The 17,985-nt window shown below is 45.1% G+C and overlaps 1 protein-coding gene across 2 annotated transcripts in view; it reads left to right on the forward strand.

The window, feature by feature from the left end:
* The window catches only part of WSCD1 (WSC domain containing 1), a 32,253-nt gene that overhangs the window by 13,121 nt on the left and 1,147 nt on the right, over positions 1–17,985 (forward strand). For both annotated transcript variants that reach the window (XM_049801848.1, XM_049801849.1), the window contains exons 3-8: positions 2,155–2,269; positions 4,055–4,239; positions 7,347–7,468; positions 14,017–14,182; positions 15,662–15,826; positions 16,668–16,868. In XM_049801848.1, coding sequence (XP_049657805.1) covers positions 2,155–2,269; positions 4,055–4,239; positions 7,347–7,468; positions 14,017–14,182; positions 15,662–15,826; positions 16,668–16,868 — 954 coding nt within the window. The remainder of the gene's footprint in view (positions 1–2,154; positions 2,270–4,054; positions 4,240–7,346; positions 7,469–14,016; positions 14,183–15,661; positions 15,827–16,667; positions 16,869–17,985) is intronic.

Genomic DNA, 17,985 nt, shown 5'->3' on the forward strand with positions numbered 1-17,985 from the left:
ATTATTAATAACAGTATTGTTAACAAGCATTGGAATGCCTTTGGAAATTATCAATTAAAAATTTAACTACCTACGTAGAGCATGTTATCTTCCCCCCCCCACACTTCTCCTAGTAAACTTAGAGGCTTGTTATTTCATTATGGATCCCTTCCAAGATATAATTAACTCCTCCGTGGTTATAATGCTTATTAAAGTTTCAGCATTGGCCTGTGGTTCCCGCTCAGTAAAGCGGCACATTGCCTTACCACGGAGGCTGTGTTTGTGCATTCCTCATCAGTGCCATCCTAATAACGCCCATGCTTCCTGGCGTGGCACAGCCGCTCTGCCCCAGCTCACGCACGGGGATTGCAAGCCAACCCTCAGTGTGCTTCCCAGGGCAGACCCTTAACCCGAGACAAAAACGATGGCATCTGCTCCAGCATATTGTGAACACCTCCTGGCTCACGTTGCCTTGCTCTGTGTCCACCCAGGATCACATGGCCTTGGGTGAGAAAATTCAAGTCCTTATGATTTTTTCTCCACATAAAGCTATCTTGCCTGCTTACGTCGCAGGTGGCTCAGGGTAGGGGCCACATCTTACCCTTCCAGGGAGACTGGCAAGTACTACTAGTGCAACAAATGAAAACAGGAATTTGTCAGGTAAAAAATGAAAATTTTCTGTTACGAATGCTTCCAGCGGATGGGGTGTTTCATACCATTTCCCCTGGCCTGGTTACACTGTTGCACAGGATGCAGAGGTGACAAGGACTGGATTGCTGACATGACGTTCCGCTCCAAGAGCGCAGAGTCTCTCTGTGACTCGTTCACAGGAGGATGTGAATGAGATATTGCTGCCGGGCTGGCAGCAGCGCGGGAAGGATGCAGGGAGGAGTGTGGATGCCGCCTGTGTTCGCTGGCCTGCCCGTGCCTCCCGACTCAGGCTCTTTGGCCCCACACGCTGAGTTTTCTGCTGCTACTGGTTTCAATCAAAGTACCCAAATCAAATCTCCACTAAAATGCAGAACATCCTTATTGCAGGTGTGTGACTCCCATCTCATTAACAGAGTGCTGTGGGTGTATATTCACAGCTTGTGAATTTTCTAATTGCATGTTTGCAAATTACCAATGTGCAGGTCTTTGAATCTACTGTTGTGTTTGTAATATTTAAATGTTTGATTTATTATTCTTAGCTCCAAAATCTCTGTTACGAGTGGCTCAAACTTTCTTTTTCTTGTGGATTATTTTATTGTTAATACAATGCTTTTTAGTTTCATTTTTCCTCATATATTCTTTCCCTGTGTTATCACCTCAATACTGCTACTTCTAAAATCAAATTTCCTTTTTTCCCTTCATATTTTAATGACAAAATGTACTTAAATACACACAACTGCTGTATAATAGTGGGACTCCACACCATCCTTCCAATCATATATTAAAAAATGGGCTGGACTTTTATAGTCTTTTGTTCATGACAACAAAAAAGAGGCTCAACATAGGATGCAGTCTAAGAGAAATATTTATCTTTCATATGCTAAGCAAGACATATTTTAAGAGATTCATTTGCACCAGAGAGAGAGAGTTCAATGCGATAGCTAGACAGTGCTGTCTAGTTAAGACTGAAGTTATCTTTCCATTATAGCTTTAATATAACTCTATGTACCCAAAGAGAATTGATTTTCTTAATATTTCTCTTGCACCATCTCATTATCAACTAGAGATTTGCAAGAAAACCTGGGAGAAATCCAACAAGATTTCTCAAAGTTTATATCATTTTGAAGACTACCTTCTCCTTTACTTCAGAAACTCGCCATGCTTTGTCACCGGAGGGAGTCGAGCAGGCAGCAGTCGCCTGCGGGAACCATGGCTCCGGGGTGGTCGCAGACTCTGGGTCTGCAAAGGTAGGCCTGCTTAAAGTAATGCGGGTAAGGGAAAAGTCTCATTTCCCTTCTGTTCATTTCCATTTGACATTTGAGTTTACTCCTTAAATAGCACCTACAAAGGTTCAGTACCAGCGGACAGGTCTGTAGAGCAAGCTGGACCCCAGACAGGTTGTGACTTGATCAAATGCAACCCTGCTTGCAACACATGGCACTCGATCACAGCTGGATTTTTTTTTTCCCTCCCCCTGTCTCCATCCCGTGCATGTTGCCTAACTCTGGTCTTGCATGCACACAGGCACCTACATGGGATGCTTCAGTGATGATTCAAGGGAAAGGACACTGAAGGGAGCTGTGTTTTATGACTTAAGAAAAATGACAGTATCTCACTGTCAGGAAGCTTGTGCTGAGAGGTGAGTGCTATTTTTTCACTGCTAGTTTTCTCTTTTCTAACAATAAGTGGAACTGAATTTGAAATGGGAAAAGCATGCATACGTTAAATATATAGCATCTGTGAAAACTGTGATTATCTCATACCTTCAGGCATGGCATAGCTCTGCTACCTTGCTTAAAGTAGACTGTTTCACTGCTGCCTATTCTCTTTATTATAGCATGGCTACTTACAATATATTTTCTGCTGTCCTGGTCAAAAATTACTGTTTTGTTAGATAGTCTTTGTTAGGTATTAGTTAGATATTGCCCTCTAGCCCAAATCTTTGATCTAAAATATTTTAAAAAACTATGAAGAAACTATCGCTCCCAGAAAACAGGAGAGGACAAGACGACCAGGTGTGTGGTAAGGAGCAGGGCTGTTCCCAGTGCAGCCCGCAGAGCTGCTGGTCATCAGGGAACAGGCAGGCGCAGCTCCTGCCACTGCTCTGCCTGCCCTGTCAGCCGAGGCAGGGTGCGGGCTGGGGATGATCATTAGTACCTGGGGCAGGACTATATGAAAATATTTATGAAAAAGATTTCCCATTGCTCCCAAGCACAAGAGAAAGCAGAAGAAACAATGCGATTTAGAGCTATTCCTGTGCATTTTGCTTCCCTTGGTCCATAGGGCAACGCGGTGTACGTGGAGCCCACAGCTTCAGGGGTGCCCGAACTGCAGCTTAACCCCATCTTGCTGGCTCTCAGACCCCCCTGTTGCAGCCCAGTCCCCTGCAGCCACACAAAGACGCTCCAGATGGAGCTGTCCCTTGGGTGAAGGGAACGGTACTCTCCTCTCAGATGGACAGACTGTCAGGCCTTGTCAGACAGTTTCTGGAGGACACGGAGCCAGACCCTGGCTCGGTGCAGCCAGCAGAGGGGTCAGTGGTGGGCCTGGCCAAAGGGACCCTCACGCAGCCTGCGTGGGCATGGCGCCTGCTTGCCTTTGGCATGAGAGGCTCAAGGGAGCGCTTCACCCTGCAAAGGGGACCCGAGGGACCACGCGCCGCAACCGCAGGCTGCCACCTCCATCCAAGCACCGACTACTGTGCCACGAGCCCACCCAGACCGGACAGTGGTTTCACGCGGCGTAGGAGGCACTGGCAGCCTGTAGCGGCCGCTCCTGGAGCCGGCGCGGTGGCGGGAAGCAAGCCACAGCTCGGGCAGCTCGGGAGAGGCAGCGAGCCCTGGGCCTGCTGTTCGAGCGGTGGCCTCACCTGGGTTTGAGCATTTGAAAATTGCCTAACTGGATCCAAACTGCTTGACTTTAAATGCCAGTTAACAGAACCTCTGAAAGGGGCTTTTCTTCTCTGTCACTCTAAACCATCCTTAAACATTTCTGATCAAAACCTGAAGGGGCAGCTCCGGGCAGGGGCAGCGTCACCCCCAGCAGCGACGCTGTCACGTCTGTGGCACCAGGTGGGTGAAGGCCCGGCTGTGCTCCCGTGGGAACGGCACAAGCACACCGTACAGCCAGAGACCGGGCTGTCACTCAGACACCCGCATCGGGAGGCAAAGCCCACCTCGCTCTCCCGAGGACTGCCCCGGGCCCGGGCAGCCCACGCCGGGCGGAATCTGACCACCACCGCTCCCCACCGTCACCTGCGGTACGAGGTGGCTGCCCGTGCTGGTCCCCAGGCCCGGCTGCACCTCTGGAGCAGGGCAGCAGAAGCTTATGCCGCGCACGGGGACAGGCTCCTGCCTTCATTAGGTATAAACTCGGGAGTAGACAGGGTGCCTGTAGCAACAGTGCTTGGTTTTGCTCCCCGCAGGGCTTACACCTATGCGGGCCTGGCGTACGGAGCAGAGTGCTACTGCGGGAACAAGCTGCCAGCCACCGCCTCGAAGCCCGAGGAATGCAACAGCGAGTGCAAGGGGGAGAAGGGCTCCGTCTGCGGAGGGGTGAACCGGCTCTCTGTCTACAGGGTGGAGGAGCTGCGGGCAGGAGTGAGAAGACGTAAGTGGGTGTGCTACCGGAGAGAGGAGGCTGATCTCCCCAGCAACAATGCTTAGCCCACAGGGGGAGACGCCACAGCCGGGTTGAGCGTGTGGGCTGTCCCTGTGGCTCGTCTCGCTCCGTTTGTCAGCAGAGTTTGAAACAGCAAAGGACAAAGGTGCTCATGGGGCACGGTGTCCATTTGCTGCTGGTCTGGTCCCTGGCTCCCTCCCCGAAATAGCAGCGCTGCTCACCGCCTCGGAGCGGCGAGACATGCCTGGCGCGGCTGCCTCAGGGCTGCCACGTAGGAAGTTAGTGTCACCAGGGAAAAAACAAAAACAGTGCAGAGCGACTGCAACAGCAGCAGAATTTCAGCTGAAAAACTACTCCATATTGCATCCATTACAGAGGGACAAACCCACACGTGTTTAAAAAAACAACCCTGGAAATGGGTGCCTTTTAATGGAAGGGTAGAAAAGCACTCATATCAATGCCACCCTAAGCTCAGAAATTATCCTAAATGAAGTAAGTGCTACGTGACTGCAGGAGAATAATAAGTAGAGGCCAGAGAGAGAGGGGCACACTACTCTCTTTCCTAAGTGACAGAAGTGAGACCACAGTTTTGCTCTTCCAAGGACTTCTGTTCTAGTGGCAGTTGGGATTTTTGTTTCATCGTCAGATGACAACACTTATTCTACTTGTCATTCAATCAGCTACCATGGGAGATACAACAGATAAAACCTTTGGGCCAACACAAAGCACATAAAATACCTAAACAGCTGAGCAGTCTTTACTTTTGGCAAGCTCACAAGACCTTACGGATGTTATTTGCTGAGAAGAAGCACCAAGACCTTAGGTTGTGCCAGTATTGATGGTACTTCATTTATTCTTAAAGACAAGTCAAGGTTTGTACAATAATCCACCCAGCTACATATAAATTATATATCAAAGGTACATAGACTTAAATTGCTAGTGTCAGGCTGACAGGCACGTTGGCAGGTTTCCCAGGACATGCATCACTGTTTAAATCTTCAGCATAAAATATATATACATATTTCACAGAAAAAGGCGGCACTTATTTTTTTCTTAAGTATTAATGAATTAGTCATCAAATTAGTCTAGCCTGGAGCTAGATTTGTATTTTGTTTGCCCTTAGTAATACCTGATATTAGACTGTTTGAAGAATCCCACTGACACAAGCTAGCTGAGGGGCCAACAGAAGTATTAATCACAATGAATAAGTATATTGGAAAGTAACTCTGAAACTGTAACAGCATCCATGATTTACACTACGCAATGTAGAGAACAGACCTCGCATAAGGCTTCTACTTATGCAGAGCAGATCCAGCGGCATCTCCATTTAAACACCCCCAGACATGGGGTTTGCCGGCACGGCCGTCCCCTTCCCACCCTGGTTCCCTGGGCAACACGAGCTGCACAGCTCGTGCACCACAGGACTCGTGCCCCCCCACATCACATTCAACGCAATGAAGCCCAAAGTCTGCAGCTACTGCAGCCTGGGGATCGCTGTGGCAATTCAGCCATCCTTCCCCAGAAAGCAGGCAGATGACGTAAATACAGCACACTTCCAGCGTGATCTGTGGGTCCTCTGCAAACCATGCTCCCTCCCAAGTGCCAGTGTGGGCAGTTCAAGCTTTCTTCCTGACCTGCTCAGGCAACTCTAAACATGTCCATAAACATTTTGTTTTGGGAATTAAATCTTGGTGTGAGATTTAGTAGGAAGTCTTTCAAGAGCATCCCGAGAAGCCACAAAACTTCTGTTCCTTCATTCTTTGGTGCTGTGCTTGCAGTGATCTGGTCCCAGGGAGACTCCTGTTTCCCCTCAACTTGCATCAAGTTACTTTATTTTCACATCTCCCAAGATATAGCATTGCTTCTAGTAACTCGTTTGAACTGTTATTAGAACAATATTTAAGCAGCTTCTCCTTAGATTGCTCTTGGCTCATGCTGGGGAATCTGGGCCCTTGTGCCAGGAAATTCATGCAGAACCAAATTTTTCCTTCAAAACTGCACTGCACCTCTCCTGTCATCCAACACATTTCCCACATCAGTTCTGGTGAGTATTGCTTAAGGTAGCCAGTGAGTGCAGACCCAAATTTATTCCCAAAACTACCTTTCTCCCTACTGAGTCATGCCAGGCAAATTCTGTCAATAAAGAGTTAGTACAGAATGGTGAAGTTTTCCACCATTGTAAAGTCCACAAAATCACAAGAATTACAGAAGTGTCATACAACATGCAGAATTTTTTCTTTTCTAACCAGCCACACAATGTTATTTTCTTCATTACCATTAGTTCATCTGTGCAAATGCAGGGCCTTACCCAGGGTAGTGAGTTTCCATGGCAGCTTTGGGTTTTCATTTGGTTCCGTCAGGGGACATTTCTCTCTCAAGCATGAGGGAAAATTGTATTGCTGCTTGTAACAAGTATTTGAGCCAAATCCTGACTTCAATCACAGTGATGCAAAAAATGGAGCAATTCTGCCAAGCTCTGTGGCATTTATATAGGAGCAGGTGAGATCAGACTCTGATGCTAAAGACTTGAAGAAAGCTGTTCTCCCTGAACAGCTTACAAAAGCCTAGTTTAGATTTCGAAGGCTGCAGCAAAGTCCCTAGGCCTGAAAAGAAAGCGAGTGGGAAGAGGAGAGAGATAGCTCAGCAACTGAGCAAGATGTGCAGGAAGGTGGGTCCCTGTGGGGGCTTTCAGGACTCATTTAAATTCCTTTCCTTTTCTGGTGCAGATCATGGGAAGCTTCGTAGATTTTTATTGGGGCTTTTAAGTCTTTCAGGGGAAAGCATGTCTTCAAAAGAAAACTGGGACTTGCAAACAATAGCAATGCCCTCCACTGGTGGAATTTAATCTAAACTCTGCTGCAGCCCTACTTTCAGTGGTTTGTACAAAGCTAAAGGCGTGTGCTCCTTTCAATTCCACAGGATTTGCAACACATTTTTCTAGTGTATATCATGGTTTCTCTTATTTCTACAGCATTTGGAATATAAAATTTATTTTTTTTATTTTTAGCTTCTGAACCTAATATTGTTCTTTGTGAAAGAGGCAGGATACTACGGACATTGTTTTCTCAAGAGAAACCTATTTCATATCCCTGCAGGGAGGAATGTTATCTATCGAGGATGTTTTAGAGCTCCAGAAAATTTAACAGACACCTTTCCAGCCTCTTTGATACAGCCCAATTTGACGGTGGAGATGTGCTCTGAATTTTGCTCCAAGAAAGTAAGAACAGTTCTCATTTCACATCCTTTCTTTTTTGTTATTTTAAATTTTATTCTACTAAGGGAATAGCAGACATTAGTGCCTTAGAGCTTTGAATTTGTAAATGAGTTTCTAAAGGACAAAACTCAGAGTAAATACCCAGTGATGCATCTGGTCCAAGTGCTCTTTTGAGTGGGGATGGTGGGAGGGAAGCCATCAGAGTGATGCCACTAAATATGATGCACAGAAAGGCTGTTCTAAGTGACAAATATCAACCATGAGGAAATCAATACCATTTCCATGTCACATTCAAACCAAGCCCAGAGCCAGATCTGACCCCAGGAGAGGTCTTGGTGGCTGCTGCTCATGGGGAGACATGCTGCTGGAGGGTGGATGTGGGCTGGCAGCACCTGAAATGTGGCTCCAGTGCCCTCTGGGGAGCTGGTCCCTGGCTCAGCTCTCAGGAGCCACACACGGTGCATGGGCAGGGCAGGGAGAAGCAATCCCCAGCGCCCTCCACTTTGTGCCCTGTGTTCTCCCCTGCAAGGTCATCCTTTTGGTCTCAGGCTCCTTAACAGTGCAGCAGCAGGCACTGCCATAGCGAAGAAGATTTAATGCTGAGGTGTCTACACACAATTTTTGCACCAGTGTGTAACTGTGTTGGCTAGGAACTTGATAGAATCTTAAATATAAAAAAAATTAAAAAAAATAGCAGATAAGCACAGTGAAAGCAGGTGGATATTCCTGATACTTTTACATAAATGTGTCTCTTTCCACACCAGAAGAATTTATACCACTTTCACTATAACCTATGTAATTTAAATCAAATTTATTTTAATTTAAAATTGAATCATTGTAGAACCTTATGCCAATACACAAGACGACAAGAAAGCAACAAATAAGGTCAGTTATATGCTTATTGGCTTTTGGACAGAAGGTGAGAAGGAGGAACATGCTAACTTCTGCTGTCCTTGTGTGCACTCTTGGCCTGAAGCATCACCTTTGCTCATCCTCCACACTACCACAGTAGAGTAAGACCATGGCTGAAAGAACTGAAGGAGTTTGACTTTGACAGACTTGGGTGTCCTTACAGGAGGGAACATTGGGCCCAGGGCACCCCCTGCTTTAGCAGCTGTTGCTGTGGTTGGTTCCCTTCCCTTCCTTCCCACTCCAATGGGGGCTATTTTTTTTTTACAGAGCAGGGTTCACTGTGTGGTCAGATTTAGCCTGCAGCCACATTCAGCCTCATGCACGAAACTGAACATTCAATTACTTTGCCTTCTAGCATCACGAAATTGATTAAAACTATTAAGGCATGAACAACAAATCTTCTTAATTACTAGGTAGAGTGGGAAAGCTTTTCCCAGTCAACGTACCCTCTATACCAGCTCATCAGTGTTTTAAGAATGCATCATGGAATTAACTCTGTGCAGCGAATTGCAGTGAATCACCCATATACCCTCTATATCGTACCTTACAAGCATGCATACAAACACACTCTTGCATCCTCCATGCATATAAATGTTCAGTAAAGTAGGACTTCATGAGCCATTCTTTCCAAGCTCTGCCATTAATCTATTATTTAATGGTAAGAAAAAAATCTTGCTCCTTCTGTGTCAATTTACCCCCACGTAACATCATTTTATTAATATTTACTGATGAAGTGCAATTAATTATTGCTTCTCTATGTGGGAGAACAGTATGAAATATCTGGAGAAGTTGTTTTCAGATGTGCTCAAACATAAGGTCAATGTTTTTAAGCACAGTCATGCCATTCTGGTTTTGGGAGGTTACTTTTCTAAATAAGTAGGTTTTCAGAAGTGCAGTTCCTTCAAGTTTTTCTGGCTACACAGCCAAAAAGTGGAAGTATCTGAAATTACTGGTGACTGAGAAAGACAGGAAAAAGACCACAACCAAAATGTGCCACATTACCATGACATTCAAACAGGGTTGAATAGAGGAGAGCAGCAGGATGGAGAAAACTGTCCATCTCTGCAGAACAGCTAGTGGCTTTCCAGAGTTAGAGTCAATGCATATTGACTTGATGAAGCTTGTGTGAAAAAGCCATCACCAAACCACATATTCTAAAGGATTATCTAAACAGACTCCTTCTGCACAGAGGGCACAGAGAGGGCTGCAGAAATTATAACATTAAGAGGAAAAGGGACTGAAGGAAGGTGAAGAAAAGGTTTGGTACCTCTCATTTATTCCCTCCCTAAAACAGGGCAGGTAACAACCTCCTTATCTCTCCCTGCCTCCTTTGGCTTTGCTAGGCGCCATGCTACCCTTTGTAAAGTGACTATTGGAGAGTATTTGCCTGCAAAAAGACTAGCAATGACTCCCTCCACTTAAGCAGCAGCAATTACGTATCCAGAAGTCCAACTGTTACACATCAATTTGTGCTTTAACTCTAGATACCAAAACAAGTCCTATCATGACACTACAAACATTTGTCCTGACTTCAGTTCCTTTCCTTTCAAAATAAGATGGACAACTTCCTAGCTGACAGCAACATACTTAGCCCTCCTGAAATCAGGAAGGCACCTTCATTTTAGTCCAGTCTGTTATGCAGAAAGGAATTATCCCACCAATTTCTATGTATCCTGAAAAAGCTAGTGGGCTTTTAAATGGAACTAGTTGGATGCTTAAACACATTAGTAAGTCTTTTGCTCTTTGGGACTTAGAAGAAAAGCAAATTGAGGCATACCATATTTATTTGTTAGCCTTGCAAATTGCTTTCTGCAGCTGGAATGGTAGCTTCAGCCCTTGGAAGCATTTGAGATATGAATTTGAGGTTACAACTTCAGATGAAACCTGCTAAATAGCCTTAATTATCAATTTCCTTCTTAATTAACAGAGTGATAACATTGCTTAATAGCAACCCATTATCACCCCATACACAGATCCATGAATGTGTTTCTGTGCTAGGTCCCTTGGCCAGAAGCCATAATTTTCATATATGCTCTTTCCTAAGCCAACCTGCATATTAAATGAGCCATCTCCATTTGAATTTATATTTTTAAATAAACAGTCCTTTTATGACTCAGCTGCTGTATACAGTTATATATGATGATACAAATAAAATCTGGAAAAACACTAAGTTTTGAGGAGAGAACCCCAGTATTTCAACGCATCCAAAAGCCATGTCAGCAAGTTTGCACACTTGAACATTACCAGCTCTAAGGTGCTTTTTCTTTTCTTTATAAAGCAATATACAGAATACAGCAATGTTCTAATTTCAGCAATGGACCTACTATTTTGGATTCCAGATGTAGCTACATGCCATTATTTACCCATAAACAAAAGACTCCTGGGATTTTGACCCAAATCCCATTGTAGAATTCATACAGAGTGTTTCTATAGCTTCATTTAGGTTTGTTTTTTTTAAACACAATTAAAACAAAGATAAGTAGGCTAGAATCTCAACTGGCACAGATAATCACAGCCTTGCTGACTTTATTGCAGCAGTGAGAGGAGTATTTCAAATCAGGGTCACATCGGGTATAACAGTGCACTGAGGGACTGGCCCCTGGCCTCCACAGATCACAGTGTAAAACAAGCCAGAATTTTTATGCAAGGGTGTACTGGCTTTATGGTATTTATTCTTTGCTCTTAACATATCCAGTTCAAAGAAAACTTGAAGACTGACTTCTGGGTTTGTTGCAAAATGAACATGCCCATTTTTAAATAAACCAAACCCACCATTTTTACTTGGGAGAGAAATTTCCTTCTGTGATTAGCCCCCCCCCATCTCTTATTCTTTTTGGTAGATTGAGAGAAAAATTTTAACTGTGTCAGATAGGAGAGTTAGTATAGAAAGCTGGAAAAGAAAGGAATTTAGAGTAGAACCAGATAAGTGTATTTTTAATCTATTCGTAATTCTTAATTTGGATACAATCTAATAAAAAACAATCAGCAATTGAATCATCACATCATCTGTGTTGCTATTGGAGAACGATTGCTTTCCTTACAGCACGCAAGCTACCTGTTGAGGCTTCACCTCACAAATTCTTAGGTAAACAGTCCCATTGACATCCCCTTTCACTGAGTTACAGCTTGCAGGATGGACACCTGAGGCCTGTCAATGCATGCTCTAAAGCTCAATCCAGAAAAATGCTTATTCACAGACCTGCAGACTTCTCTGGCAATAGACTTGTGTTTAACTGAAGTGAAGCATCACAGATTTGTGTGCACTGAGCTTGAGGACTAGTCCCGCGCTTAAAAGTTACACGGTTGCTTAAAGCCATAACCACGCAGCTTGAGGCATACGTAAATCCACAGATGAGCAAAGTGGATGGCTTGTAGTTTTGATTAAATACTGATGGGAAGTTAAGATTGAATACGTTACTTTGCAATCGCTTTGTGCCCTGCATCAGGTAGACAGACCGACCAAATAATCAGCCAGCTGATTACAGTGCTTTGTACTGACGCTGCAGATCCTGGTGTGATTCCCAGAACTAGTCATGCTTCTTTCAACATCTGTGCTGCCATCGCTGAAGCTTTGAAACTTTCACTTGCGAAGCCCATTTACTGCCCCAGCGGCAGGAAGGCTTGCACAGGCAAGGCACAGCCCCACTGCCCTGCCTCCAGAATGGCCGGGCACCCCGCACCACCGTTACCCTGAACCGCATGCAGAGTGCCTGCAGAACAGCACCGTATTGACCAGGGCTTCTGCAAACACAGAAGTTTGGAGAAGCATTGGCTTAGGTCTCTTCCAAAAACCTCCAGCCTTCCAGAAAAGTCAATTGCTTGCAGGTGCCACTTGGCATGAGGTACAAGGTACATATTTATTCTAGGCTGTGTCTGAGGTCCGGAATACTTATTAATTTCTCAAACAGAGAAACATTGCTTCCTTGTAAGGGGAAAACTTCTGTTTGCAGGCAGAAACAGAACTATTTTGCCCTTGGATCAAATCTGCAAATAGTTTTTGACAGTGTCATATCTCATTTGCTAAGCAAATGTTGGCTGTTTGGGCACAGATGGCACATGTGTTGTATTTGACTCCTTATCAGAGGATGAACACGTGGGGAAGAGCGAGAGATAAGCTGCTCAGCAGTCCTGTCATGCATTCCCAGACTCCAAAAGACTTTTAAAAGGCAAAAAGTGTTGATATGGAATAGGTGGAATCGAACACTCTGCACTCAAATAACCCCTGAACTTCCTTTAGCCATTCTTCAGCTGTGCTCAGCCTGTCCCTGCACACCCATGCACTCCCACGCTGCTGAGCAAGCCATCGGGAGACTTTGGAAATCCAAGAAGAAAAACTGAATTTTAGGGCCAGTTTCAGCAAAGTACTAAGTGTGCTTTTCCTGTTGAGCACACAAGCAACTGCTAGTTTCTTCAACAAATAGGTAGCACACCTTTCCCTCAAACTTCTCTTAATTCTCATCATTACTAGCCCAGCTGCTCTGACACCACACAGAAATGCTGCTTTGCAGCCTGTTGCCTGTTTAGGGTAAGACTGGTACACCAAAACCTGAATTACTTTTCATCAAATCCACTGAAAAGAAATTTCTCAGAGCCAAAAATTTTCCTTGGGACTTATCTCCTTGCAATGAACACTACCTATAACTTTCTTGTGGTTGCACGTTTCACGCTCTGCTGAGATACCTGTCATTTGCAGCAGTCAGTCTGGATTTCGTATGAGGTTTCTCTATCTAGAAGCAAGGTAACATAAAACAAATGTCCATGCCTGAAGACAGAGCCCAGGCACCAGGTGAGCTAACCCTGCATGCACCAGCAGGCAGAGCTGTGTGTGCCCTTAGCTCACTCCGGCACCAGGTACAGCTGCACTCAGCTCTGCCTCTTCTGGTGCAGCCTCATGTTCACCATCAGCACAGTCCCTCTGAATAGATGTGCCAAAAATTACTTGGTATCGTATTTCTATATAGTTTTTCCAAAAATACACACAGTAGCTCTCAAACCCTGTATCAGCCCCTCTATGCACATTCATTTTTTGCAAACTGTGAAGAAGTCAGACTAAGATGCATACTTTTTTTATGGCTTGACTTTATTCTTTCTATTTTTAAACATGATTGCAGCAATTAGTGGGTTTAAATTTCCTCCTTTGCTTAAATTCTGTAAGTTTGAGGGCAAGTTTCCGCCACAAAAACTCTGGTTAGATCAACTCAGTAAGGCAAACCTTTTAACAGCCGACTCCTCAGTTCAGGGGAATCTAAGTGGAAGTTTAGAAGATGATCCAATTCAAAATGCTCATCTGGGGGCTAAATAAGAACAACCTTTCCCACACTGATGTTTTGCAGGCGGAGTTACGCACTAGATGCTGCAGGAATATTATAAAATTATTTTTATGAATAATTAAAAAACACCAGAATATTGTGAATTTTCAAGCTTTACAAGGCTTGTGTCTGAAAACCGCTTTTTAAGAAATTGCTATACGAAAGTAGTAGGCTAAGAAGCATGAGCTTTACAATGATATATCACAAACACTGCTTTGATCTTGACAGTGGCCTTGCGAAGATTTATTTTTCTTTGTATAGCAGCAGCATTCCCCGCAGGCTGTTGATGTCATGGCATTTACGCACTGATCTATTTTCTCTCATTCGTAGGAGTTTCCCTTGGCAGTCATCCGAGGGCGGGAGTGCTACTGCGGCTACCCCACTGGGCGCTTCTCGCTGCGCGACGGCGCAGATAGGCTGCTCTGCAGCGGGATGCACAACACCAGCAGTGCTGCCGAGGGAAAATATTGCCTGGTCTATCAGACACCGGTGCAAGGTATGAGCTCCAGACTCGCTGTGTCAGGGCCAGACCCACCACTGCTGGGAATAGCCCCTGCGTTCCTTCTGCAGTGGGCAAAAGTGATCTAGTTTACAGCAGTCTTATCACAATACAGGCAGGAATTTAGGAAACACCCCTTATCTAAATCCTTCCTTGCAATTGCACTCATAAATATGCATCTTTCTATTCTCTCATTAAGCAACACAGCCTCCCCCCACCCTGGAAGACTATAATTATTTTGCAGATGGAGAGAACAAGGCAGAGCCTGGGAAGGCATACTCCGAGCCATGTGGCACCCCGGGCAGCTGGGGACAAGGACCCCATACTCTGGTTCCACTCCTGCTCATTAAATGCACACCCAGCCCCCATGCCACGTAGCTACTGAGACAGCTCTGCAGACTAATTTTGCTCTACCCATCTTCCTCTAAAATATTCATCTGCATACATGTTTCAAAGCCGGAAAATAAAGCAGAGAGTAAAGCTCCAATCCAGTAAGTCATTTAGGTGGCACTGGCAACTTTATCTGTGCAATGATTTGCACCGAGTTCAGTGAAACTTCTCACAAGCTTAAAATTAAATTAAGTGCTTTTCTGGATTGGTGCTGGGCTTTTTTTAACCCAACACCCTTTTTTTCCCCTCCATCTCCCAGTTCAGAGGTAGGCTGCAGACACCAGCACATGAAATGATCATGCAAGAGGAACACTTGCTTTCATGAAATTGGTAGTACTTCCCACATCTGTGTAGACCAGTAGTAGCAGAAGACAGCCTCCTGTGGATTATGCTGGCACTTTCTAGCCATGGCTTCATCTAGAGGCTGCTTTGAAGAATGAAGAGAATAATTTCTAATTTATTTCCTGGCTTCTTGTTGAATCATCAGAGGGTCAAGATTGGTTCTCATCTTATCCTTGCTTTTATTGGCACACTAAGAAAGTAAGGTTAGGATTTACAAAAGCATGTATGGAAACCAGGTGTCTAGCCCCCATGGGAGATCAACGCGATGCAGGTTCATCATTGCCTTGGGCCCTTCAGAGAAGAATGACAGCATAGAGGTTTAACTGAACACCAGCTCCTTTCAGTAAGAGGGCTTTCTCCTGCATTATAAAACTCTCAATTTCCAGGTGTAATGGCACATTCAGGGTTTCATTGAAGAGCCAACCTGCCAGGCAAATAGCCATTAACAAACAGGCGTCAGGGGGCTTTTATCACAACTTGCTGGCAAGTACAATGGTTTGCCGCGGCTCTATCAAAAAAGCATTGCCACACAAAACCACCAAAAACCTCTTCCGAGGATAATCTCTTTGGCCTCTTATGGCTGAATTAATTTTGGGAAGCAGCTGACTCACAACCGGACTCAAATTGATATCCCATATTCATAAGGGAGAGAAGAAAGAAGCAATAAACCCTGTAATCAAGAGCTGTCAGCGGAATTATTAAAAAGCCACAATGCTAACAATGAAATATCTTCTGTACTCGCAGACACCCGCTGTACGGACAGGAAATTCTTAACCACCAAATCCAAAGTGTTCGTTGCTCTGTCGAGCTTTCCTGGGGCTGGGAATACGTGGGCTCGCCATTTGATAGAGCATGCCACAGGATACTACACAGGAAGCTATTACTTTGATGGAGCCCTCTACAACAAAGGTACTGTATCCTGAGGGATGGGATGCACAAAGCCCTTCAGAGGCACGAAGTTCTACTTAACTTGCTCCAGCATCCTTCTGCTTGGAGCCAGCAAAGGCTGTCACTGTTGGCACGTTTGGTAAAATTTAAACACGTGCCTGGAATGAGCAGTCTCACGTGGTGCAGACAGCAGCAGGGACTGCTCCAGCAACACACTGAGCCTGACAGGCAGCTACTTTCATAGACAACAGCCAGGCTCTCGATTTGCAAAATTTGCATATCACCTGCACTGGTGCTGCTGTGCACATGCATGTGCACCGCTCCCATCTAAAAGACTGGTCCAGAAGACCAGCTGACTGGAAAAAAGTTTACTAAACCCTGAGGGTAAGACTCTTCAGTAGCACATGAAATGCAAGGGTTGAATTTTTAAGCATTACTGATTACTCTGGGAGGACAACATCCTGAGGGGCATGTTATTTAGAAGCACCAAGCATTGGCCCTGTGAAAAACAGCCCTTTTGCAGCGAGGTACCAACGAAGTCCTCCCCAGTGGAGGAAAGCCTGGCCCCCAGCACACGTCCTGCTCAGCAGCTGGGGCTCCAGCCACGGACAGGGTCCTCCTTACAGCAGGCGTAGAGAAGCACACAGGAAGATGGTTCCCAGACAAATAAAGTCATTAAGCCTTGCAGGTCAGTGGCAGGCCAAGAATAAATTTCAGTCCTGGTCCCAGGTCCTGGGCAATGCGTTTAATTGACTGGTACTTTCACAAGTTTTACAGCACTGTAGGGAATGATTTAGAGTGCATGAAAGGGCACAGACACATAATCAAGTGAAAAAGCCAACAGTCCTGTTTTGTAAAACAGGTTTTAAAGGAGAAAAAGACCACTGGAGAAGTAGAAGGACCATCTGTGTGAAAACACATGAAAGTGGCAAGACGGAGATTGAAATGTTCGACTCGGCAATCCTGTTGATAAGGAACCCATACAAATCACTGATGGCGGAGTTCAACAGGAAATATGCCGGGCACCTGGGGTACGCCACCGACCGCAACTGGAAGAGCAAAGGTAACGCATGGCCCTGGCATGGGCTGGGGGTGCCCGCTGCCACTTTGGACAGAGTTTGAAACCCATCTTCTCAGCATGCTGGGAAGGGGGAATGCACTGGGACCTGAGCAAACAAATGCAGTGGGACTTGAGTCCCACCACAGCCAAGATCAGTCCCAAAAGCACTCAGACCTGCACTCTGGGAGTGGTTGTGGTCTTGCCATGTACCTACCACCATGGAGAGGAGGGTAGCACTGCACCAATGCTGTGGCCACAGGCATACAGCAACACTACTGCCATCGTACTGTTTGGCAGAGGAAACATGTCCAGGTACAACACCCCTGTGTACAGCCCATTTGCCAAGCTATGTGATGTGAAGAAAATTTGCCCCTGCAGCATGTAATAACTGTGAGAAATCTAATTTAAGATTTGGAGGATTCAATGGAGCATGAAATTTCCTGAAGGAAATTTTACAGCACTGCACAGGTGCTACTGCACTGCAGATAAATAAGGATAATAGCAATAAGGGGACTTGAGATTCAGTGTTCCTTGAACACATGAAAAGACTTCAGAATATGCCAGTCAAATGCATGAAGCGTGGCAGGCAAGCTGGATGGTGTGACTACAATTTCCCCACTGAATACACTGCTGCATCCAGACTCTGCAGCAAAGAAGAGATTCAGCTTGCATTTCTCCTCGTGCATATTTTAAGCATTACAGCTGTGGCTTGGCAAACCACAGAGCACGGGGCTGGGGGAGGCTGGGGGGAAGTGTCCTCTGTCACAGCATATTTCTTTCCCAAGTTCATGTATCACCTTTCATCAATCACAACTCAAGACCCATTCATCAAAAAAACAGACAAAATGTCCTTAGAAAAGAGAAGTCGTCTAGAGGGAATGGCTTTCCTGTAATGCAAACTACAAATTGTTACATTTCAGCCACAAATGTTCTTTGTCCAGCCCAAAAGCTTTAGCTAGGACTATCTTGACCCTGGGAAAATTAAATTATCACAGACAGCAAATAGAGATTGAGGTGTCATTAATGCCAAAGGCAAAGATGGAAAAATAATTCAGTAAATTTTGTCCCAGTGATCCTGGTAGGTGACCCTAAATCCCTCCCATGTGCCAAGAACAGAAGA

This window comes from Accipiter gentilis, chromosome 6, assembly GCF_929443795.1.
Source record: "Accipiter gentilis chromosome 6, bAccGen1.1, whole genome shotgun sequence".
In the NCBI taxonomy this organism is placed as follows: domain Eukaryota; kingdom Metazoa; phylum Chordata; class Aves; order Accipitriformes; family Accipitridae; genus Astur; species Astur gentilis.